The sequence below is a fragment of the Yarrowia lipolytica genome, chromosome 1F (assembly GCF_001761485.1).
Source record: "Yarrowia lipolytica chromosome 1F, complete sequence".
NCBI classification, from domain to species: Eukaryota; Fungi; Ascomycota; class Dipodascomycetes; order Dipodascales; genus Yarrowia; species Yarrowia lipolytica.
In genome coordinates this window covers 3002041-3025949 of record NC_090775.1, presented here as the reverse complement: position 1 = coordinate 3025949, position 23909 = coordinate 3002041, and the positions used below count along the sequence as shown (strand labels likewise).

General features: G+C 48.8%; 7 protein-coding genes and 2 non-coding genes across 9 annotated transcripts; 6 read left to right on the top strand and 3 right to left on the bottom strand.

Annotated features, from left to right (window-relative positions):
- Positions 1–485: 485 nt before the first annotated feature.
- Positions 486–6161, top strand: YALI1_F30254g (uncharacterized protein; the record flags this gene model as incomplete). The annotated part of the gene is made up of 1 exon (XM_505772.3): positions 486–6161. The coding sequence occupies one exon, from the start codon at positions 486–488 to the stop codon at positions 6159–6161; it is 5676 nt and encodes a 1891-aa protein (XP_505772.2).
- Positions 6162–7983: 1822 nt separating this feature from the next.
- YALI1_F30179g (uncharacterized protein) lies at positions 7984–10971 on the top strand (the record flags this gene model as incomplete). Its single annotated transcript, XM_505771.3, has 1 exon — positions 7984–10971. One exon carries the CDS (start codon positions 7984–7986, stop codon positions 10969–10971), a length of 2988 nt encoding a protein of 995 aa, XP_505771.1.
- A 514-nt stretch (positions 10972–11485) lies between these two features.
- On the top strand, positions 11486–11569 carry YALI1_F30144r. Its single transcript has one exon. It is a non-coding gene; the product is annotated as a tRNA-Lys (tRNA).
- An 819-nt stretch (positions 11570–12388) lies between these two features.
- On the bottom strand, positions 12389–14305 carry YALI1_F30116g (uncharacterized protein; the record flags this gene model as incomplete). Its single annotated transcript, XM_505770.2, has 1 exon — positions 12389–14305. The coding sequence occupies one exon, from the start codon at positions 14303–14305 to the stop codon at positions 12389–12391; it is 1917 nt and encodes a 638-aa protein (XP_505770.2).
- Positions 14306–15330: 1025 nt separating this feature from the next.
- Positions 15331–16119, top strand: YALI1_F30106g (mitochondrial 37S ribosomal protein uS10m; the record flags this gene model as incomplete). Its single annotated transcript, XM_505769.2, has 1 exon — positions 15331–16119. The coding sequence occupies one exon, from the start codon at positions 15331–15333 to the stop codon at positions 16117–16119; it is 789 nt and encodes a 262-aa protein (XP_505769.2).
- Positions 16120–16423: 304 nt separating this feature from the next.
- Positions 16424–16515, bottom strand: YALI1_F30094r. Its single transcript has one exon. It is a non-coding gene; the product is annotated as a tRNA-Asn (tRNA).
- A 541-nt stretch (positions 16516–17056) lies between these two features.
- On the bottom strand, positions 17057–17313 carry YALI1_F30086g (uncharacterized protein; the record flags this gene model as incomplete). Its single annotated transcript, XM_068283463.1, has 2 exons — positions 17057–17236; positions 17287–17313. The coding sequence occupies 2 exons, from the start codon at positions 17311–17313 to the stop codon at positions 17057–17059; spliced, it is 207 nt and encodes a 68-aa protein (XP_068139564.1).
- A 2528-nt stretch (positions 17314–19841) lies between these two features.
- Positions 19842–20423, top strand: YALI1_F30061g (uncharacterized protein; the record flags this gene model as incomplete). Its single annotated transcript, XM_505768.3, has 1 exon — positions 19842–20423. The coding sequence occupies one exon, from the start codon at positions 19842–19844 to the stop codon at positions 20421–20423; it is 582 nt and encodes a 193-aa protein (XP_505768.1).
- A 2070-nt stretch (positions 20424–22493) lies between these two features.
- On the top strand, positions 22494–23651 carry YALI1_F30034g (uncharacterized protein; the record flags this gene model as incomplete). The annotated part of the gene is made up of 1 exon (XM_505767.2): positions 22494–23651. One exon carries the CDS (start codon positions 22494–22496, stop codon positions 23649–23651), a length of 1158 nt encoding a protein of 385 aa, XP_505767.1.
- Between the last annotated feature and the right edge of the window lie 258 nt (positions 23652–23909).

The window sequence follows — 23909 nt, the reverse complement described above, 5'->3', positions numbered from 1 at the left end:
CGAACCCCCATATTACAGTGCTAACGTCGGGTGTACAAGTGAGTGATAGTGATGGCATGCGATGGCGACGACGGTGACGACAAAAGGAATTTGCGGCGACTAACACAGTGACTATTGCATCTTTGTCCAACCGGACAAATCTCTCGGAATCAGACATCAACGAGCTGGTGACGGGCAAACTATCCCCCGCAGACATTACAGAGGTGCTCAAGCGTGGAGTCCAAAATGCCAAGTGGGATGGCCTCGGCGTGGGCAAGGGACTGGTAGCCAAGCTGCCTGACCTCAACAAATGGAAGGAGGCCATCGACGGACTAGACGAGGAGGACAACGACAACAACAACAATAGCAACAGTTTCAACATTGGCTCATCCGATGGCCTCGCTGTTCTGCTGCGAATTCTGCTTGCTGGAGACCCCAATGGCTCTCTGGTTGCATACTTTTATCAGCGACGTCGATGGCAACGACTGGCTCTGCAAGTGCAGTTGATGAACGCTACAGCTGGCATTTCGCGAGAGCGACACCAGCTGGACCTAGCCGGATGCGGACTCACCAAAATCATCTCTTCGTCCGTCATCCCCCCGGCCATGGCTGCCGCTGATTCGCCCATGAAACCCATCGTGGTGGCCCTAGAGGCGTCCCCCCTCAACCTGGTGGATCTGGTGCGGCTCACTTTCGATGCCATTGAGCGGGAGACCGTGGCCGAGTCGGCCGCCAAGGACTTCCTCGACAAACACGCCAAGGTCACACCCGAGCTCTTCTTTCTGGGCTCGCTCAAGACCCCCAAGCCGTGGTCACCTCTGCTGGAGCGTGTCATCAAGAACTTCTTTGATCTCTTCTTCTCCGGTCACAACTCTTCAATCCTGGTCTTCTCTATTTTGGGCCAGCAGGACGAGGCCTTCCTGGCATCCATGGTTGTGGAGTACTACCGGGTGAGTGCTCTCAACGTGGGCAAGATTCTAGACATTTGCCACGCCGCCAACATTCTGCCCCATGTGTTGCAGCTGCGATACTTTGCCTTCACCATGGATCTGGCGGTGCTGGCCTCCCAGCGCCAGCTGTATCCACTCAAACAGTTTATGGACGATACATACAAGGCCGTGGGAGCCGACTTTGTGCGGGGCGTGTTGGACTTTTTGGAAATGAAGATTAGCGTCGAGCTATCTTCCCAGGCCGGTGTCGGTGTTCCTCCCCCTCCTCCTCCTCAGAACCCCCTCACTCTCAGCTCTGTGGCCACCATTCTACAGTTTGTGTCCTCGGGCTCCGATATGCCTGCCGACCGACTGGAGCAGTTCAAGATGCTGCAGACCCAGACCTTCCAAGTGTACCCTCGCCTCATCAACTTTGGCCAGGGTCACGACCAAGCCATTCTGGCCCACGGCGACGGCTCGAACGCCTTCCCTCCTCACATTGAGCGGGAGATGAAGCTGTGTTACCAGCGAATGTACGAGGAGCAGATTCAGATCCGCGACATCATCACTATGCTGCAGCGGCTCAAGCAGAGCGACGATCCCCAGGACCAGGACGTGTTTGCATGCATGGTCCATTCGCTGTTTGACGAGTATCGATTCTTCCCCGAGTACCCTCGAAACGCCCTTGCTGCTACTGCCGTCCTGTTTGGTGGCCTCATTTACTTCCGGCTCATCCAGGACATCCCTCTGTCCATTGCACTGCGATACGTGCTGGATAGTTTGAAGCAGCCCGCCGATTCCAACATGTTCAAGTTTGGTTTGCAGGCACTCTACGAGTTCAGGGAGCGGCTCAACGAATTCCCCACCTACTGCTCCATTCTTGCTGAGATCCCAGGTCTGCAGTCTCACCAGGAAATTTACTCTTACGTGAAGCAGCTTGCTGGCGGACCCGGGGGTGGACCTGGAGGACCTGATGTTGGTGGACCTCCTCCTGGTGTCCCTGGCGGACCTGACAACTCTCTCGCCCCCGAGACCCTCATCTTCTCATCTATTCGAGTCGACTCCAACTTGCCTGAGGATGCTGCGCAGGTGGAGCCCCCAGAGGAGTTGTCTGACAAGGTGCTGTTCATGGTCAACAACCTTGCTCAGAGCAATGTAGTTGCTCGGTCTCGAGAGATGGCCCAGGTGCTAGAGGAGCGGTACTTCCGATGGTTTGCTACCTACATTGTGCGACATCGTGCAAAGCAGGAGCCCAACTACCACTCCCTGTACATTTCCATGCTCAAGAACATGTCAAACAAACTGCTTGAGAGCTTCTTCCTGCGGGTGACCTACCTGCAGATTGTCAAGCTTCTCAACAGCCCCGAGACGGTCTCTTCTTCCACGGACCGAAACCAGCTTCGTAACCTGGGCCAGTGGCTCGGAGCTCTGACTCTAGGCCGAAACCTGCCCATCAAGCACCGAAACATTTCGTTCAAGGCGCTGCTGGCAGAGGGCTACAAGCATCAGAAGCTGGTACTGGTGATTCCTTTTGTGGCCAAGGTGCTGGAGCGGGCCGCCAAGTCTAAGGTGTTTGCTCCCCCAAACCCCTGGACACTGGGTATCATGCACGTACTTGCAGAGCTGTACCATCACGCCGAGCTCAAGCTGAACCTCAAGTTTGAGATCGAGGTATTGTGCAACCAGCTCAAGCTCAATGTTGAAGAGCTGGAGCAGAGCCACATTATTCGAGGTGGCTCTTCTGCCGTTGACGAGGTTGTTGACGGTGTCAGCAAGCTTAATGTTGATGCTGCCAACGCCGGCATGGTTCCCCCTGGCGCCATGGGCATGCATGCAGGCATGCCTCCTCCTCGAGGCATGCACATGCCTGGTGGCATGGGTGGTCCTGGTGGCATGATGGGCCCTGGTGGTCCCGGAGGCATGGGTCCTCTTGGTATGGGTCCTGGCATGCCCCCTATTCACGGCCCTCCTGGTGTCAACCAGCAGCAACAGCAACAGCAGGCTCAGCAGCAGCAGGCTCAGCAGCAGGCCCAGGCTCAGGCTCAGGTTCAGCAGCAAGGTGGGGCCCCTGGCGTTGGAATGAGAGCCGCTGGAGCCGCAGTTGCCTCTGCCGCTTTTTACGATGCCTACCAGAACATCATTATGTCGATGGAGCTTCAGGGCGACTCTCCGTTTGTGTCGCACCCAACTCTCAAACAGCTGTTCATGCTGTCAGTTGACAAGGCCGTTCGAGAGGTGCTCCAACCCGTGGTGGAACGATCGGTGTCTATTGCCACCATTGCCACCCGGGAGTTGGTTACCAAGGATTTTGCATTTGAGGTAGATTGCGACAAGCTGCGACGAGCCGCCCACAATGTGGTTCGAATGCTGTCTGGATCGCTGTCTCTGGTCACCTCCAAGGAGCCTCTTAAGGACTCCCTGCTCAACAACCTCAAGACCCTCCTGCTGGGCCAGGGCTATGGAGAGGAGACCCTTCCTCTAGACCAGATGGCCGCTGCCGTGGCTGCCAACGCTGACGCCATCTGCTGCGTTGTGGAGAAGGCTGCTATTGACAAGTCGCTGCTGGACATTGAAGAGGCCCTTGCTGCCTCTTACGCTCTGCGACAGGCTCATCAGGGTGACGCTGCCTCGTTTGTGGACCCCCAGGTAACTCGGTTCAACCTGCCCCTGCCAGATCCTCTGCGAATCCAGCCCGGTGGTGTCACTCCTCAGCAGATGGCGCTCTACGACTCTTTCAGTGAGGGCGGAGCTGGATTGCCCAGCGTTCCTGCTGCAATGGCTGCGGTTGCTGGTCCTGGTGGTCAAGGAGCTGCTGCCGGCGTGCCTGCTCCTTCCACCCCCGAGACACCTCAGGCTGTGCTGTCGCAGATTCTGCTGACTGTTCAGGCTCGAATCGACGCTCTGCTGCGAAGCATTAGCGCTGTGACCGATGGATCTGCAGGCCCCGTCCCCACCTCTCTAGTGGAACTTCCCGCTGACCACGAGATTCGAGTTCGTCTGCTGCAGCTTCTGTCTCTGGTGAGCAAGAGTCCCTACCAGAACGAGGTTGTACTGCGAACCTCTCAGCTAGTGGTCAACGCTCTGTTCACCCAGTCCGACTCCCAGCTCTCACATGAGTCATTTGCTCTGCTTCTGGGTAAGCTGTGCGAGCTTTCTGCTGAGACCTGCAAGGAGGTACTGCTTTGGCTCATCCACTCTTCTGACAAGCGGAAGTTTAACGTGCCTGTGGTTGCCACTTTGCTGCGGACTCGGTTCATCACTGTCACCGAGCTGGATCAGTCTCTGGCCAAGCAGATGCTTGAGTCGCGGGATGTAGCTGCTGTCGAGTTCACTCACAAACTCATTGCTGACGTGGTACTTGGCGCAGATCCCTGTGCTCTGCGAACCGACTTCTCTTGTTGTCTGATTGTCCTTGAGGCTCTCATCAAAGAGAACAAGGAGGGCAAGGATGAGTCCAAGGAGGAAGCAAAGACCAAGGAAGAAGGTAAGGAGGTCGAACCCGAGTTGTCCGAGGAGGAGAAGAAAGCCAAGGAGGCCAAGGAGGCCGAGAACAAGGAAAAGCTTGCGGCTGCTGCCACAGAGGCTGCCAAGTGCATCACAACTCTTAACGACACCAACGTGGTGATTCCCACCATCACAGAGCTGTCTGAGTCCACTCGTGCTTCTCGAACTGACGCCTCCCAGGTGTCTCTTAAGGAGCAGTGTGCCTACATCTTTGCTGAGTGGCTGCGACTTGTGGGCCACCCTGGAGCCTGTAACAATCTGCGAATGCGGTACATGTTTGTTTTACAGCTTTCTGAGATCGGTATGCTATCCAACCCTGACCACCTCTGTGTGCTTGTGCGGACTGCAACCGAGATCTCTGTCAAGTCGTACTGCTTTGAGATGGTTGACAAGCCTGCTGCCCCTGTTGGAGATGTTGCTGTTGCTGTGGATGGTCTGGCCAAACTACTAGTGACCATTATTTCTGCCCACGAGGCAACCAACGCCAAGCGGATCAGCGCCTTTGTGCGACAGCTGCTGGCTGTGGTGGTGCTGGTATTTGCTGGTGATCATGAGGCCAAGTCCGGAGGCGAGTCTCCCGTCGGATTTAACGAGAAGCCTTATTTCAGACTTTTCTCGTCCATTCTTTGCGAGCTAAGCGAGGCTGAGCTGAGCGCCGAGTCTCGAGACGCCATCTACTTGTGCCTTGCAGAGACGTTCAAGCTCATCCAACCCATGGCTTTCCCTGGCTTTGCATTTGCCTGGATGACTCTGATCTCGCATCGAATGTTCCTGCCCAAGATGATGGACGTGGTCAGAAACCGACGAGGCTGGGGCCCTTATCTATCTCTGCTGGAGGCCCTACTCAAGTTCCAGGACCACTTCACCACCGACAAGGAGTTCAACGAGCACGTGGCTGTCATGTACAAGGGTACTCTTCGAATTATGCTGGTGATCCTCCACGACTACCCCCAGTTCCTCATCGAGAACCACTACCCGCTGTGCAATGTGATTTCGCCCTCGTTCATCCAGTTGCGAAACCTCGTGTTGTCAGCTTTCCCTGCCGATCTCGAGCTGCCCGACCCTCTCACAGTTGGTCTCAAGGTCGAATCGCTGGCTGAGATCAAGGCGGCCCCTCCTCTGGCTATTGACCCTGGCCACGAGGCCCAGAAGCATGGCATCCGAAAGCTCACCGACATGTATCTGAGAAACCCGTCGCCTGCCATCATCAAGAACCTACTCAAGGCCTTCTATCTGCCTTCTGCCAAGCCTTGCCTGGGTCTTGGTTTCAACGAGATCTCCGTGGATTCCACTGCTCTCAATGCTCTGGTGCTGTACATTGCCTCGTTGATCTCCACCGCTACTTTTGATACTTCTTCGCCCCACCTGTCTCTGCTGACATCTGTGGCAGTGGCTTTGGACGCCGAGGGACGATACTTCTTGTTCGAGGCCATTGCCAACCAGCTGCGGTACCCCAACAGACACACCTACTGGTACTCTTGTGTGATTCTGTCGCTCTTTGGCGCTCATGGCGAGGCCAGCCTGGGTTCCGGCAAGGTAGACATTCAGCACATTATCACTCGGGTGCTGCTTGAGCGAATCATCTGCAACCGGCCTCATCCTTGGGGTCTGATGATCACTTTTGCTGAGCTGCTCAAGAACCCCAGTTACCGGTTCTGGGACCTGGAGTTCACAAAGGGCTCTCAGGAAATTGAAAAAATGTTTGCCTCACTCAACAGCCATATAATGCCTACCGAGGGAACAGAATAGGTGTACCGATTAGATCGGAGGAGGAAATTTATTTATTAATGTATTGTATTATGAATGATGAACCAGCAATGCCTATAAAGGTTAGTCGGATTGAGAACATGAAAACATAGCTAGGTATATAGATACTGTATATTAGATGTTTTTTCCTTCAATGACAAGATACAGTAGATACATACTGATGTATTATTATACGAATGGGAGAATATTTTCACAGGTGTAAGTCTGATAGAAAGACATGGGAGTTGTGATATTGTCTGTATTGGTTGGGGAAGCATGGTTATTTCATGTTGGCTATTACATTCCAAGCGTACTTGTATGTACTGTTACATGTTATTCGTATAAGTACAAATTTACTCCAACATTGCATCTACCGTACTTGTGTAAGCTACTGTACCGGGTACAAGTACTAAACTGAGTGTGTCAGGGTACGAGCACGAGTACTGGTAATAATAACTTCTTTTATCACCGTACATGGGTGTGTGGTTTTTCCTTATCTGTATGCAGAATATGATTGGGTGAGAGCTGTCTAAGTTACATTGTTGAAGATGGGGCAAATGAAAGGAGGACGACGATCGGCGTTTGTTTGCATGTGGCGCTAACGGAGAGAGATGTCTAGAACTAATCATCTGAAGCCATACCGAGGGAGCGTATGGCCCTTGTTCGTGTGCCTGTTTTCTCGTCGCTACACTCGTATCTATGCTTTGGGATAACTAATTGGAGTCTTCTGTTTCGTTTAGCTAGAGTTCGTTAGTGTGAACTTTGGAGGGGCGTGAACTTTGCGACCACCATACAGGTGTGGTGTATGGACGAGATATTGAACCCTGTTGGTGGTGAAAAGACGGGATATTAAGCGATTGGTCGCAGATATAAAACGCAGGAAGGAGGTAAATAAGCGGCGAATCGAGCAATCCCACAACAAGGGCGTTTCAATACCCCGCCCCGCCTTCTCCCATTACTGTGGCTGTCTTAGAGTTGACAAACATTTCTCTCGTCTTGCACAATACAATACGTTTTGACCAAGGCTGAGGCTTAACCGTTTTTGGGCTTACTGTAGTGAGAGAGAGTCCGTTGTCTACTGTCTACCTGGGGAGAAAAGTGAGGGCGTGCCTGGAGAATTACGCTTTCTGTGTCTGCCTCAAATATCATATGGTAGCGTGTGAGCCCGTGCCTGGAGCTCCTGTCTCAGTTGCCGTGTGATGCCTTTTGTCCAAGGGCCACATGTCTCTTGCGTACAGTGCGTGTAGGATACGAGACCACCATTTCCCAGAAATAGCTACTTGTAGTATTTCAACTAGCCCACAAGATCTATGCATCATCAACGTTGGCACAGACACTAATGTGAGTGTAGATACTGTAGGCGTGTCTTCCAAGTGGAGATGCCTTTGAGATGCCAAAAAGAGCTCTTCTATTGAATCACGAATCCCTTGGACATTTAGGAGCTATAATTTTCCGGTCGTTGTTTATCTATAGGCTGTCTTGACTGATAAGTATTTGCATCAATAATTTTGTCTTTCACACCCCAAAGTGTAACCACGCTTGGGGAGAACCAACCTGGGTTAGTTTTCGTGGTAGCTGTGATGCTTTACATAAAAGGAAACATGACCAAAACTATTTGACTAGTTTAAAAATGGTATATCGATCCATTAATTCAACCACCCCCAATTATTCTCGACCACTCACCAGAAATCCATCATCTCCACCGACTCCATAGTTAGACTCAAGCTCCATTTACTCAAACTTTGTAGTCGAACTCTCTTCTCGAGGCCATCTAGATAACACAGGACGCTAGCTTCAACTCAACGACGACATCCCTTTTGCGACAATGTCTGAGCAGCCAAACTCATATCTGGGCTCCTCATTCTCTGAGTCGCCTCTCCAGCGTTTGGGCGGACGGTCCTACTCCCGAAGACCGTCCATTCTCATTCCACCATCAGTGCCCAACATGAACGAAGGCCTCCGACACCAGAGTGCCGAGCTAGCCAATATGGCGCTCGAAGAAGGTATGGGAACCTCGCCATCTAACAACGACCGTCCCAAATCCTCCGGATCAGCACAGAGCTACTCTATGCACGGCTCCTCTCTGTCTCGACAGCTAGCCAACGAACCGCTACCGATTCCAGATGTGATCGAAACTCCCGGGCTGAGCAACACAGAGCGAGATCCGCTACGGCCAAAGAAGTCAGCCGAATCAAAGAAATCAGCACAATCGACCATCACAGCGTCCAGAAGAGACTCACACCGACAATACCACACGTTTGGATGTCCCGACATCGAAACTGGCGACGTGAACCATGGAGGACCAAGACGAGGACTCAGCGGATGGTTCAAGAGACTGGAGGAAAAGATCAAAAATACCTCATCAGCAGACATGCTCGACGAGTGCATCAAGAAGCCAATATCATACCTGCCCTCAGTAGTGCTGGGAACTCTCCTCAACATCTTGGACGGTCTGTCGTACGGAATGATTCTGTTCCCGCTATCAGAGCCCATTTTTGCACATCTGGGTCCTGCAGGTCTGTCAATGTTCTACATGAGTTGTGTCGTTTCGCAATTGGTCTACTCACTGGGAGGATCTGCTTTCAAGGCTGGTATTGGATCCGAAATGATTGAGGTCGTGCCCTTTTTCCATTCCATGGCATACACCCTAATGGCCGAGATCAAGGAGCCAGAGCGGGTGATCCCTACTGTTATTCTCGCGTTTGCAACCTCCTCTGTCGTAACCGGGCTGGTATTTCTGGCGCTGGGAGCTGCCCGTCTAGGATCACTCATTTCCTTCTTCCCTCGTCATATTCTTGTGGGATGCATTGGAGGTGTAGGATGGTTCCTGTGCGTAACGGGTATTGAGGTGTCCTCCCGAATGGACGGTCCCCTGGAATACACATTTGCAATTCTCAAGTTTCTGCTGGACCCCCAAATCCTTCTCATGTGGAGCACTCCTTTGGCCCTCGCATTAGCCCTGCTTCTCATCCAACGATTCTCTCACCATCCACTGATTGTGCCCTCATACTTCTGCGGTGTTTTTGCCATCTTCCATCTGCTGGTGTGGGCTATTCCTTCATGGAACCTGCAAATGGCTCGAGATAATGGCTGGGTGTTCTCTGCCCAGGCCACTAGCGAGCCCTGGTGGTACTACTACACTCTCTACGACTTTGGAAAGACAGACTGGGCCGCTCTGTTGAAAACCGTGCCTGCCATGTTCGCCCTGACCTTCTTCGGTATTCTGCATGTTCCCATCAACGTGCCTGCTCTCGCTGTTTCCACTGGACAAGAGGACATCAACGTGGATAGAGAACTGCTTGCTCACGGCATCAGTAACGGTCTCAGTGGTCTGATGGGATCCATTCAAAACTACCTGGTCTACACTAACTCGGTCTTGTTCATCAAGTCTGGAGCCGATTCTCGAGTGGCTGGTGTCATGCTCGCCATTGCTACGGCTGGTGTTATGTTCGCCGGTCCTGTAGTCATTGGTTTCATCCCCGTCTGTGTAGTTGGTGCCCTCATTTTCTTGCTGGGCATTGAGCTTCTGATTGAAGCTCTGGGTGACACTTGGGGCCGACTGTCTCGGTTCGAGTATATCACTGTGTTGGCAATTGTGCTCACCATGGGTATTTTCGACTTTGTCTACGGTATTCTGTTTGGTATTGTGTTGGCATGCTTCTCATTTGTTATCCAATCTTCTCAGAGATCGGTCATCAAGGCTACATACACTGGAGCCGTGGCTCGATCCACCGTTCGACGTCACGCTACCCAACAGAAGTTTCTTCAGGAGTGTGGTAACCTCATCTACCTGCTCAAGCTTTCTGGATACATGTTCTTCGGTACCATTGTGCGTGTGGAGGATACCATCAAGCAGCTCATGGATGACGCACAATTCAAGGAGTCTCCTTTCCGATACCTCATTCTGGATATGACTGCCGTTTCTAACATCGACTTCTCTGCTGCCGAGGCGTTCATCCGTATCAAAAAGCTGCTGGATAGCAAGAACGTTTACCTAGTCATGTCTGGTATTGGATCCAACTCTCCCATCTCATCCGCTTTGGGTGCCGTTGGCCTTTGGAAGGGTTCTTGCACGCAGGGAACTGATGTTCGGCTGTTCTCTAACTTGAACGAGGCCCTAGAATGGTGCGAGAATGAGTTCTTGAGTCTCTACTACAGTGCCCGCGACGATGCTGCCTCTCCTACCACTCCAGGCACACCCACTGATATCCCTACCAATACTTCTGGTAACCGTAAGAATGCGCTTGCTGTGCTTTCTTCATCTCCTGGCTACTCTGCATCTCCCCGACTGAGCATGATCCATCGGGCTGCCACTAACAACGTCAAAGACGACCCTATAATGAAGTGGAACAACTTCAAGCAGCCGTTGCCTCTACTGCTTCAGGTGTCCCAGGGTCTTACCAATGAGAACGAGGACTTTTGGTTCCGAATCTGCGCATTCTTCAAGAAGGAGGTGCTTCCCAAGGGTCACGTTCTGTACACTGCCAACCAATCTCCCACCGGATTCTACCTTGTACAAAGCGGTATTCTGAGAGCAGACTACGACATGCAGCAGGGTCGACTTTACGAGACGATTCTGGCTGGTACCACATGTGGAGAACTGCCGTTCTTCTCCGAGACTTATAGAACAGCAACAGTCACAGCAGAGGTGGAGACCACTGTTTGGAAGATGGATGCCGAGTCGTGGAAGCAGCTCCAGCAGCTCGAGCCTGATGGACAGGTGCTTGCCAACGAGCTTCTGAAAGTGGTTCTGAAGCTGACGGCTGAGAGATTCGAATCCATTACCAAGTACGTTCTCATCAGTGCCAACTAGGGGTAGGAATTTTGATGATAGTTGATAGTTTATGCATATTTAATTGTAATTTAACAGTTCTCTCTCACTTCTCGGTTGAGAAGACTCGCGCTCGAGACCACCAGGGAGCATTCATAGAGCCCAACATATCGCTTTATGAGAAAGCTGAAAGATCACGTATGCACATACTACAGCGTATTTCGAATGCTTCCTACTGCAGCTTCACCATCTTTAGCACAGCTTCCGTCCTTTTTCATCCTCATTGGGATTTTTTTTCTTTCTTTTGCACATGATTCGAGTTCGGTTTTTTTTTTAAATTTTTGTTTTTAAAAAATAAATTGATTTTAGAGCTTTTTTATTATTCTACTTGTAGGGAAAGACATGGTTTTTTTTAAATTTTTTATTCACATTTTTTTTGTTCACATTTTTTGTACCAACTTTTTATATTCTAATGATGCACTTTTTTATTCTAATGACACACGTGAGATATTTTGCCATTCAAAACGGTTATCCGCTCTCCCGGCTCAACAATCTGGCCTGGCTAGCTCAAATCGGTAGAGCGTGAGACTCTTATTTTAAAGTCATCTCAAGGCTGTGGGTTCAAGCCCCACGTCGGGTTTCCTTTTTGCATCTGAAGATTTCTTTTTACATCACTGATACTTCCGATACTCACACCCCGTGAAGAACTCCCAGGGATCAACAATGAAGTCCTCTTCCCCCATTGCTACGATACCCCTACATGACTCGAAGTGTGACACAGAATAAAGGGGACCAATATATATATTTATTAAGTTTGACGGATCAGTTTTCCACATTTACTGTCTTTTCATTTGAGCGCCCACAGGTTTAGTCTTGGACACAAATGTACGAGTTACCATAATGTATTAACAAGTAACATACTAAAGCTACACACACATATGTACAGTACCATGGGGACGCAGAACCAAACCAATGACGAAAAAAGAACCACAAGGAGAACTTTTCAAAGGCAAATGCCAAATGAAGAGGGCAAATGGAAGGATTGAGATTTAGAGAACTGGAGACTGGAGTGGCGTTTTCCGATGAACGAACAAACACGCGATATGTGCCAAATACAAACCCGGACTGAAACCAGGTTTTTTTTATGATTTTTTTACTGGGAAATAGGTACGTGCCAAGTTGGACCATGACACTTAAACGTGTTTTAATTAGTAATATTCGTGTAAAGCGACATTATTTCAAAGGTTATTCTTTTCACGGCAAAGTTATAATTAAAATGAATGTTATATGAAAAAAAAAAAAAAACCAATACATGTGTATATGGAGTCGTTCACTAGCATCCTACTGTGAAGCTTGGTGGACTTGTCGATACTTGCACGAACATGTAACTCGCATCTTTACAGATGGACTCCAGTCTACATTCAATCTTCTAAGTAAATGAATAAATAAATCTATATGCCTACAATTCCTTCATGTCATTCTTGAAACGACAACGGTCAAAGTCACCAAGGCACTGCAAAACATCATCAAACTGACTCTGTTTGGAAAGTGTCACAGTGCTTCCTTTCGCCTTTTTGAATCCAAGCTTCAGACTCTTACCGAAACCTCCTCTCAATGTAGCAACAAAGAGAACCAGTGAGGAGATGAGCAGGATCACAACAAGCACAGACACAGTAATCTTGAAGGCGGCTCGCTTACGTCGAGACCAGAGTCGATCAAACCGTTCCTGTTCATCAATCCACTGGTTTACCGTCTTGAGACGTTCCTTGTACTCCGTCACTTTAGCTCTACAATTTCCAATTCGCTCTTCTAGCAGTTCGATGGCTTCAGACGACTCCTGGATGGCACGAATATGGTCCAGTTGTGAGTTGAACGTCTCATAAGATGTAAGCGTCTCCTTCTTGAATGCTAACACTGTTTCTTTGGCTCGAGCCTTGAGATCAATGAGGGCCTCGAGATTGGCTTGAAAGAGTTCCAGCTTCTTAGAAAGTCGAGTTTCAACAGATCCGATCTGAGCACCGACGTTACTGATGAGGTTGGATTTCATATGCTGAGTGGCGTCCACCACAGAGATAGACTTTGCAACTGGCTCGCTATCTTGCTGAGCGCGTTCCTGGAGTTTGCGTTTGAACTCCTTGATTTTTTGCTTTCGCACATCCTGAGACCCTAGATCACCATAATCATCGATTAGAGCAGTGTAGTCAACCAACGTAGGGGCAGGATCCAGTTTTTCCAGGATGCCCAGGGCGTCCACATCTTCTCCTTGGTGGCCCATCCAGCCAGCGCCGCCAGCACTCATTGGAGGGCTTCCAGGTGAATCATTAGTAAAGTCGTCTGAGAAACCTCCTCCAGCACTCATGGGTGTCTGAGGAATGTCACCAGTGATAGCCATGAGCATGTTAAGCCTGTTATCACCGTCCCAATCATCCATGCATGAAGGCGAGCTAGCACGACCACTTCGTTCGTCAGGATCATGGCTGACGCTGCGGCTTCGACTAACACTGCGACTGCTGCTACTATCCGAGTCGTCGTCTCTAGACAGGACGTCTCCTAGATCGAATGCGCGGCCTCCCTTGTTTCCACCTTGTCCGTTTCTCAAACCAGCGTGGCCCATGAGTGCTATGGGTGCAATGGGGGTGTTGCTCATCATCCATGACGAGGCTGATCGGGGAGGCATTCCAGTTGTGGAGTTGGAATTCGAGTTGGGTCCCAGGTTAGCTGTGGAGTTGTGGCTTGTGGCGGCTTCTCTCCACTGACTATTGTTGACATCCAGAAACCGTGGGGATGCCTGAATCTCGTCCTTGCTCTTTTTGCCATTGTCTCCTGCTCGTCCAAGCAGTCCAGGAGTCGAAGGAGGCGGTGTGGCCGACTTGCTGTTGTTCCGTCGTTTCATGGTCATGTTTCTCAAATAAGGCGGCGTTTGACCGGACGAATATGCCGCTTCGGTAGGGCTCTTGGGACTGTTCATTTCGTCTACTGGTGACAGAGCGGCTGTAGCGGGAGAGCTGGATCTGGGTGTCGTGGGGATAGACACATCCTTGGCGCTGTTGTTGCTGCTACTGTTGTTACTGTTGTTACTGTTGTTGGTGCCATGGCTATTATTGTTGCGAGGGCTGGCTTTGACCGGGAGATCTCGGTCGCTAAGATCTTTGAGGCTAGCAAGCGAGGTGAATGAGTTGCTGAACTGCCCCGAGTGTCTGAAGGGCGAGGAGGTGGCCTTTCGGTCAGGCACTGCAACAAATGAAGCCATTTTGGAGTCTGTGCGCAAGCCCGAATTGGCGTGCGTAGGCCCAGAACCCTCGCCGAGGTTCACCGGAGGCAGCAGACCCCCGGGCATTTTGTATTTCGAGTGCGCCTGGCGTCGGTACTCGGACATGTTGGGGGTGTGGATAGGTGTGGATCACTATCAGCGTGTTTATGCACTGCGATGTGGAGTTAGACTTTGGGCGATGGCATGTCGGGCAGGCGCAGTGGAGGCTATGGTGAGAGGTGGTTAAAAGTGACAGGGGCTAGTCATACAAAGTGGAAAAACGTCGGATTATGACCTTTACAATGTATAATTTGCACACCATGCCATTTTTGGTAGCATATATCAACACAGACCTCAACTCTGATTTATTGTACTGTATATATTACCATAAAAGTTCAAGCAAGTGTACTACGAGTAGGAGGGTGAACCAAAGTTTTGGATCATTTGAAAGCTGACCAACCAGTGAGACTTCTCCGTTACCGGACAGTAGCTGAAGTAATGAAGATGTTAGCTTGTGTATAACGTGTGAGAAATAATTTGAGAGCATACCTACCCAATTAAACAATCAAGACCGCCCGTATTTCCTCCTCCTCACACTTGTCTTCTAAACACGTGTTTGGCTTCAGGGTATACGCCACTCACATCTATGCCCACATCGCCACTCGACACATCTTCTGTTAGTTAGGATTGTGTTGCATCCATCGGCGTTGGAATATAATGCAAACCTTTGCCCTGCCATCTACTGTAGCAGTTTGTGTTAATATAGCCGCCGTGGGCAATAAATTTATGAATCAGCCAGTCGCCCGGTCCTTTAACTAATCATCAACTAGCATATCTTATTACTTAGCGCCATCAAGTTTCGTTGACGACATTCCACATCTCGGACACTGACTCTTCCAAAACCCAACGAATGAAAAACCAGATCCACGGATTAAACACCACAATATCACATGTACTACCAATACCAATAGACAGACAATTACTGCACAATAAATAGAACACCCTTTGCCTATTGTACCGCCTCCCGCCTACTCTCTCTCCCATCCCATCCCCCATTACATAATTGTCCCAACCAGACCTAACCCTGAAAAACTTAACCGACACTCAGGTGTGGTGAAATTTCGCATCAAACCACACCGACACAGCACACGATGATTCCTCTTCGGACCCTGGCCCCACGAACACTGCCGCGAACGGCGCTTGTGCGATTCAACTCCACTTTCCGACAAAATGAGCTAGGCAAGATGTCCCAGGCCTCAGTGGAGTCCCAGTTGACCCCCAAGGCCCAGGCCCTTCGACAGCAGCTGTCTGATGATCTGCTGGTCCCCAAGCAGGGCACCTACACCCAGACCGAGCACAAGATCTACGAGGCCAACTCTGAGAGACCTCTGCCAATTTCTGCTCTCGCCAACTACTACGGACCTCTCAAGGTCAAGATTCCCGAGGGCACCCCTAAGGTCAAGTGTGCCGAGCTCCTCTTCAACGCATACTTTCACGAGGACCTAGAGGTCTTCACCGAGTTTGCCCAGCGAGCGGCCTACTACCTGCGAATCCCCGTTGAGGGACCTGTGCCCCAAAAGACCCGATTCAAGCGATGGACTGTGAACCGAGCAGTTTTCGTGCATGCAAAGTCCAAGGAAAACTTCGAGCGACGAACCCACGGCCGAAAGCTCATTCTCAACAACGCATCCCAGGATACCATTCAGGTGTTGGTGCAGTTCCTCTCGCAAAACAAGCTGGCTGGTGTCGGTATGAAGGCCAAGCTGTTCACCCACGAAGGTCTGCCCGAGTCTCTGGACCAGCTGGACGCCATGGAGGTGGATGAGGTCTCCAACGAGGCCGTAGAGGCCCGAGTGCAGGAGATGCTCAAGGAGTTTGATGCCGAGGAGGTGGCTCAGGAAAAGGAGGCTGACCAGACCCAACAGCTCCAGAAGGAGTAATGTAAATAGTGTATATATGAATAGTACGGTTGAATGACAGACATGTAGATGGAATGAGTAGCTCACGCGTAGTTTATGGCTTCAAGTATCATCTGAGAGGCCGCTTCAATAGTGCACGAGATAGCTTTACGGAGTAACATACTAAGTGAACCAGTTGTGTTTGGATTCTTAAAACAGCTGTCATAAGCCACATGATGTCAAAGTGACAATAAAAACAACCTGAAAGCATCAGACAGCCTTATTGTTACCAATTCCAAAAAAAACAAAACTTCGTTTCAACCCAGAGAAACAAAAAATGATTTGACGACCTCGGAGAGGGTCGAACTCTCGATCTTACGATGGCGGCCATTCAGGTGACTAACAGTCGTACGCCTTAACCAACTTGGCCACGAAGTCAAATCTTAAATTTGTTAGAACCCAGGCACTGTGACTAAGCAGACTGATGACTCAGCCGGGGTGGCCATACCGAAGGTATGGTCACTGCCGTCACTCTCAAGAAAGGTGTATTAGAATACATGGAATACAGGGGTTTATATGTTATCCAGGGTTGCGGCGCAACCCTTTGTCCGTGATAGCAGGCTTGGCATATCGATATTAATGATAGCGTAATCCCACTGAGGGCCCACGTGGTGGCCCCTCGTCGTAGTCTCCGCGGTATCCTGCCGGGACTCCGCTAGCGGTTCATGAGAGACTAATCAGGCGGCTATTTCTTAGCCGCTGATCCCTAACAAAATTGTAACGATTCAGAAGTTAGTCATAAGGTGTTATGATTAGTCATGAAATTAGAATAAAAATAATCATTAGAAAAAAAAATCACACACGAATGATATTCACGATCCCTATCCGAATTACACCTTCTACAATCTTTATGACAACAAACTAAACCAACCTCGAGTCTGGATAAGACATGGAACGATTGATATGATTACTTTATCTGTTAGCCATGGTTCACTACCACGAGACCACGACAAGGAAAAGAACTAGACGAAGCGTCGACAAACCAATTGACATGCGCCTCGCAGCGCACACCGCAATGATTCAGAAGTGTATGATTTATTGAACGCCAATAACCCGGCTTACTACTGTTGAAGGTAATACCCGGTGGGGTAATACCTGGCTAATTCCTCACATAATGATGAGATGTCACCACATAGTGATGAGAGGAACCAGCTGGGTCGTAGACGAGATGTCCATCCTGTAGATAGTTTTATCCACTGATCTAGAATATCTTTTCTGGTGAATGAGCAAGAACACACACCCTTCTGGTGTGTGGCTACTATCGGAAACGTCGTGTCCCTAGAAGTGGGTTTGTAAGTTTGTTAATTAACTATACTCACATCCAATAATACTTATGATCTTCAATAACTTACCTACTGTAAGTTATATAGCTGTAATGAATCATTAGAAAATTTAAATTTTTTAACTTAGTCATCAAAATTTCTCTGAAAATAGAAATATATAAAAATGGATCATTATAATAAAAAAAAATGACACGCGCGCCCGAAACGATTATCATGTGTATGATTCGTTGAACGCCAATGACCAGGGTTATTAGAATAAAACAACACCTTCCCTAGAATCAAAAACGAAGCAATTATTTTGAATTACGCTTAATATTGTCATAATGACTTGAATTAGCGAGAAAAAAGAAGAAAAATATCTAAATTTAGCTGAGAGTTATAATTGCATTATCTATATGATATCGGGTCAATCAAGCGATTACGCAAATCTGCTCAACCGCAATGGTTGGTTTACCTGCGTTAGAATGTGTTGTTATGGTGTACTGAAGGGTAGAAATGCATACTACGTACCTGGAATAGGAGTAACCTTGAAGTTAGGATCACCTCGGAGAACGGGTCGTGGGGGAGACATTGTGATAGTAGTGATAGGTGTTGTAAAGGAATGTACTGGTTTGGGATTCAGTTGTAGTCCCAGCTCTGCCATGTATATATGGAAACCCATTTTGGGGCTGTATCCGTTGGACTCTGATGATCAGACCTTTTTTGGTCATGTCAATAGGGTGGATAGCTCATTCCTGAGGTTCTGCAGATAAGAGCCAGGGAACTCATTGATTCTACTGTTCTTGAGGTTCTACCATGCACTGAACTTGAAACAGCCTCAGAGTGATTCCATTGGCTATCTCATGTGACTTGGAGATCGTGACCAAAAGTCATTGGGGCGTACAGTAGCTGCGAACCACTAGAGTATATTCGATACAACTTCGAGTGATGGGTACTTATTTGTAGATATCCCTTTGGATGACCTCCTTGTCAAAAGCTTGATTAATGGAAGTCGCTACACCATGACGTCCAATTTCGTCTTCCTCTATAAATCATCCAGAAACCCAACTCATACCATCAACCTCAACCTATATATATTTCAACCATGTGCCATGGCTAACCTGCATGCACGCTTAATGACATCTGGGGTTTCTGATGATATTTCACATCCTTTCGCTTAATTATTATGAGACAATATTTTTCCACCAGTTCGCTAGTTACATGATATCTACCATGTGACCTCGATTAACAAGTAGCAGCTCAGGAAGCACAGGAAACTCGCAAGCATCAGACTATGATATAGGTGTTGTCCAAACATCATACCCCTGAAGCCACCAATTGTGCTTGATGACACGAATACGAACAATGAAATTGGTGACGCAACACGATACAGCGTATAATGGGAGCAGAATTTGTTTTTCTCACGCTACTCCGCAATTGCCTCTACAACAAGTATGTATTCATGCTATAAGTAGCATGAGCTATGGCCGTCACATATAGCTGATGCTCAATTTCACTGACTATTCATACTACGAGTACAGTATGTACATACCCCCGCCTGCAGATCAGCGGGCTGGTAGGGTAGGGTGCCACACATGCTGTACAGTGCGCTTGGTAGCCGGCAGTTTGGGTGGTTTTGGTAGAAGGATAACATTGGTGTCTTCAATTGAGCGTCTAGATTCGACTTTTAATTTGTCAGACAATAGGCCAGCGACGGTTCGACCCGATCTCCAGGCCTGTCTTGTTCCCTCTCGTTTAGAGGATAAGCCTAAGGTGACACGGACCACTGGAATAATTCACGGGTGTCGGCTATCTTCAAATATCACCAGATGACCGTATCCGGCTATAACTCCTCTTGTTCTGGAGCAACCCCATAGGCTGAATGGTCATCATGTAAGGGGGGAGGCCAAAAATACGGTTGAGATTAAAAGACTAACTCCGAGTAGTGGTGCTGGTACAACGGGGATGTCCTAGAAGGGGTCCGAGAGAAGAATGTGTTCATTTTCCAACGTAGATCAATTATTATATGATAACGGACCATTCCGAAAAGTTACTCGACACAGAAATACCACTTATAAGGCCGTAGGGGGGTGGCTGAAAAACCAACCCCCGCATGGCGACCTAAATACGGTGCATTAATTGAAACTGTATTGGGTGCCCAAAATAGTCTTCCAGGCTCAACATGGCCAGTGGTGAACGATACAATGGGAATTCAGGGGGGGGAAACAGGACCACGGAGAATGTAGTTGGGCAACAAATATTTTAATCTGGTCATCTATAATCTGGGCTTTTCGTCCGTGTAACGATAACTTCCAAGCTTCCCCCTGTAGCCAACTTAACGTGTAAAAATAGCTGGGACTACCGAATCACTATCCGGGCATATACACACATATATATATATGTGTGTGTGGTACACATGCATGGACGCTTGAGTATCTCAAGATGGTCAATCTCCTCGCACTCGCTCTACAACTATCACTCGCCCTCGCAGCCAAACACACGACCTCAGCAGAACCAAAGTATGGTACAGGGTCTGGCCAGATCAACCGAAGTCTCGACGGAGAGATCATCGACCACAATGCATACGAAAATGCTGGAGTCTCTATGCAAAACGACCCTGAATACAAGTCCATTAGAGCGGACCTCAAAACTATGTCATCTGACAACAGAGACGGCATCATGACAGTGAGAGACGAAATGCTGTCGCTCATTGACAAGTATTTCAACACTGTCTCGGGCTTCAACTTCTACACCTCCATCAACAGCGCATGGCTCGTTCCAGGCTTTGATATCCACACACTCACAACTCAGTTCTCAGACAACCCTCTACCTACCACGACTTCGACTTTGGAAGTTAGCGTCGACACTACAGGCACTGGAACTCCTGTGAAGCCCACATCCCAGACCTGGCTCGGGAATGCTCAAACTGCTGCTCCACCCGCTCATGTCAAGAAACACAACGGAGCCAGCGCAGTCGATTACAGAGCTGTTTATGCTGTTATGATCCCAGCTCTATTGCTTTAATTTATTCCTTCTTTTCTTTTTGCTGGTTCTTTTTTTCCCCAGTCACAGATGACCTATTACATAATATAGTTAATCCAAGATGTTTTTCCATGACTCAGAACAGAGAAAGTGGTACAAGTATCATGGTGATCTTGGACGTAAGCTCTTCATAGAAAGATACGCATTTTATTGATCGAGTGTGGGTATTGACGGAAACAACCCCGTGACACCCTTGGGTGAAGAATGGCGACTTACATTAACTGGTGAACAGCTCACAGTTGATTTTGGTTAGGATGTATCAGAGAAGGGAATACAATTCGCAACTAAGCCTTCACTCTTGAGAGACAGTCTCAGACTGGAATATAAAAAGAGTTTAGATAAGGCACTTCCGAATCTTATTTGCATCTCGATACAAGTTCTCCATAGAAACCACTTGTACTCTGGTCAGAGTGAGTTTGGTTGTCTCAAGATTAGCACGGTATCTTTCGGAGTCCGATTCCTGTGGAGTGATTTTCCTGTGTTGAATTGTGTGCTGGAATCAGATGTTTTTTTTTTTTTTTTGATGACCACATCTGGGGGAAGGGCATGCATGTCAAAGAGGTTTTAACGTGAAATAATGCTGAAAAATTGGAACCACGAAGAGAGACAGAATATATATGTTACTGAAGACTCTCAATGAGAATGCTACCGTTAAACATCACTTGAACTGAATGAGTGTACCTTCAGGTAGATAGAACCAACCTCCCGTTTTACATGTCTCCCAAAATAAATGTCGCTGAAGACCTCGTTGTTGACGCCATACGTCAAAAAGAATAAGTCACCCGAGAATATTCACCAAGTAAATAACCTTTTCAGTCGTTTCGATTATCCATGGACAGGTGTAATCTGCGTCTTCCTTTGTTGTACATCTAAGCACGAGTATGAGTAGCCGCTTTAGAGTACAGCGAGAAGCTGAGCTGGTGGAGTGGAGTACAGGTAGCTGAAACGCTGATTGGACACTCACCTTGAATCATCTTTTGACAGACAAACTACAGTATTTCAGTAGCTACCTTGCACTGTAGCTATTGTGTCATCTCAGGTCTCTAGGCAAATAAGCTACTATTGGTAGCTATTACTTCCACTCTTGCATTATCAAATTGAGAGTCTTAGGACACAGCATCACCACACACAAAAGACCATAATTCTGCTCCAATGAGTAGAAGTGACATTTGAAGCAGTATTAAAGACTGTTACGACGGTTACGATCATAGAGATCTCTCTGTTACCCAACATCAGCCCACAGCCCCATGTCCAAGCCACAGCCACAAGCTCAGATTCGCAATCAGATTAGCAATTTGAGACAATGAATTTTGGAGAAACCCAACATGGTAACAGCTCCAAATGAATACACGTGAAATATACGACGCAAGTGATTCGTTCTGTGTAGACGGTGACTAAGCTGGTAACAAAGCTGCACGGCGCGTTCAGCTGTGTGCGCCATGTACAGTAGCTACTGTTAAAAAAATCGCTAGTCATACACAACACCATACACAACACACCAAAACGCCGAACAATTCATGTGGCTACCCCAGACCCCACACTCGCGCAATATTCAGATCGTCCCTTTCGGGATGGGGCTTCCCGCGACAGCCACAATCACGTATTCAAACCCTAGCCACGGTGGGCAAATGCATGTGGCGACAGGATGATGCATGCAATCTGCACTCTCGATGGTGCCATGACGGATAAGAGCTGGGGTATTGGTAAGCGGGGGATAGGCGGCTGCGGGCTGGACAAAAACACAACTATGGAGAGAAAAAAGCAGCCGAAAAAAACTCGCAAAGAAGGGAGAAGCTAGCTCAAAGGCTCGCATTCATCGGAATAAGCCACCCGTGCCCATGACACTTCTCGCCACGCAAAAGCCACACCCAAGCACAAAGTTCGGCTAGCTTCAAGCCACATGGAAATAGCGGAGGAGTGAGTGAGTGTCTGAAATGGGGATTGCGTGATAAGCCACGGGTCAATTCACGTAGGGTATATATAAACCGTGGACAGCAAGGTCTGTATCGTTTCGTTTCTAAACGGTTAGTTTCATTCATCCACATCGCAACAATGTCTACCCAAACAGCTTACCGAATCCAGGCTATTGACGCTTCCACCTTCCGAGCTACTGGCGACAAGGACACCGCTAATGGCCCCAAGAGCCATAATCCTCCTCTGAAGTTCCCTGAGTACGCCCCTGGCTGGGATCAGTCTGAGAAGTTCGAACCTTACAAGCAGTTCAAGTTCGAAGAGCCTGGTAAGCGAGCTGACAAGACTCTGCCCAACCTCTTCGAGAAGGGTCTTCCCACCAATGACAAAAAGTACCTTGTTCCTAGTGAGCAATTGACTAAGTACGGCTACTCTGTTGATGACCTCACCCCCAAGTTTGGATCTGAGGTCCGAGGTGTACAGCTTTCCAAGCTCTCCGACAAGGCCAAGGACGAGCTTGCCTACTTCGTTGCCGAGCGAGGAGTGGTTGTCTTCCGGGACCAGGATTTCAGAGAGCTTCCAATCAAGGACGCCCTCAAGTATGCAGAGCACTTTGGAAGACAGCACATTCATCCCACCTCCGGATCTCCCCAGGCTTACCCCGAGGTTCACCTTATCTTCCGAGAGGAGGGAGATGATATCTACAAGGAGTACTTTTCCAGCAACCTGTCTTCTGTCGCCTGGCACTCGGATGTCACATACGAGAAGCAACCTCCTGGAACTACCTTCCTCGGTATTCTCGAGATGCCCCGAACCGGAGGAGACACTTTGTTCTCTGACAACACCGAGGCCTACAACCGACTCTCTCCTGAGTTCCAGAAGCGACTTGAGGGACTCAAGGCTGTTCATTCTGCTCACGAGCAGGCTGACGCCTCTATCCGACGAGGAGGTGTTGTCCGACGAGAACCTGTCCAGAACGTGCATCCCATTATCCGAAAGCACCCCGCCACTGGTAAGAAGTCTATCTTCGTGAACCCACAGTTCACCCGAAACATTGTTGGTCTCAAGCAGGAAGAGTCTGATCTGATTCTCAATTTCCTGTACGACATAATCGCCAAGGGATCGGATTTCCATGTTCGAGCCCGATGGGAAGACGGATCTGTTGTTGTCTGGGACAACCGACGAACCTCCCACACTGCCCTGCTGGACTGGTCAGATGGAGCTCGACGACATGCTTACCGATACACTCCTCAGGCCGAGGTGCCTTACGAGAACGAGGAGGGTGAGAATGATGACTAAAGAAGAAGCGAGTACAAGTAGTAGATGAATGATGATTTATGAATACAACTCTATCGAAGGAAAGAGACCAACCGAACGGTGAATAATGACAAAAGCAAAACTCTTAGTAGAAGATGATTACTTCAGAAAACACACCTCAGGCGATGGTGCCGTTACAGCATGTACAATTGTACAGTTAGGTTACAATGATCTACGAATGGGGTACAGGTATGTAGAATATTCGTAATATTGCCATACCGCTTAAGAATTGTCTGATAG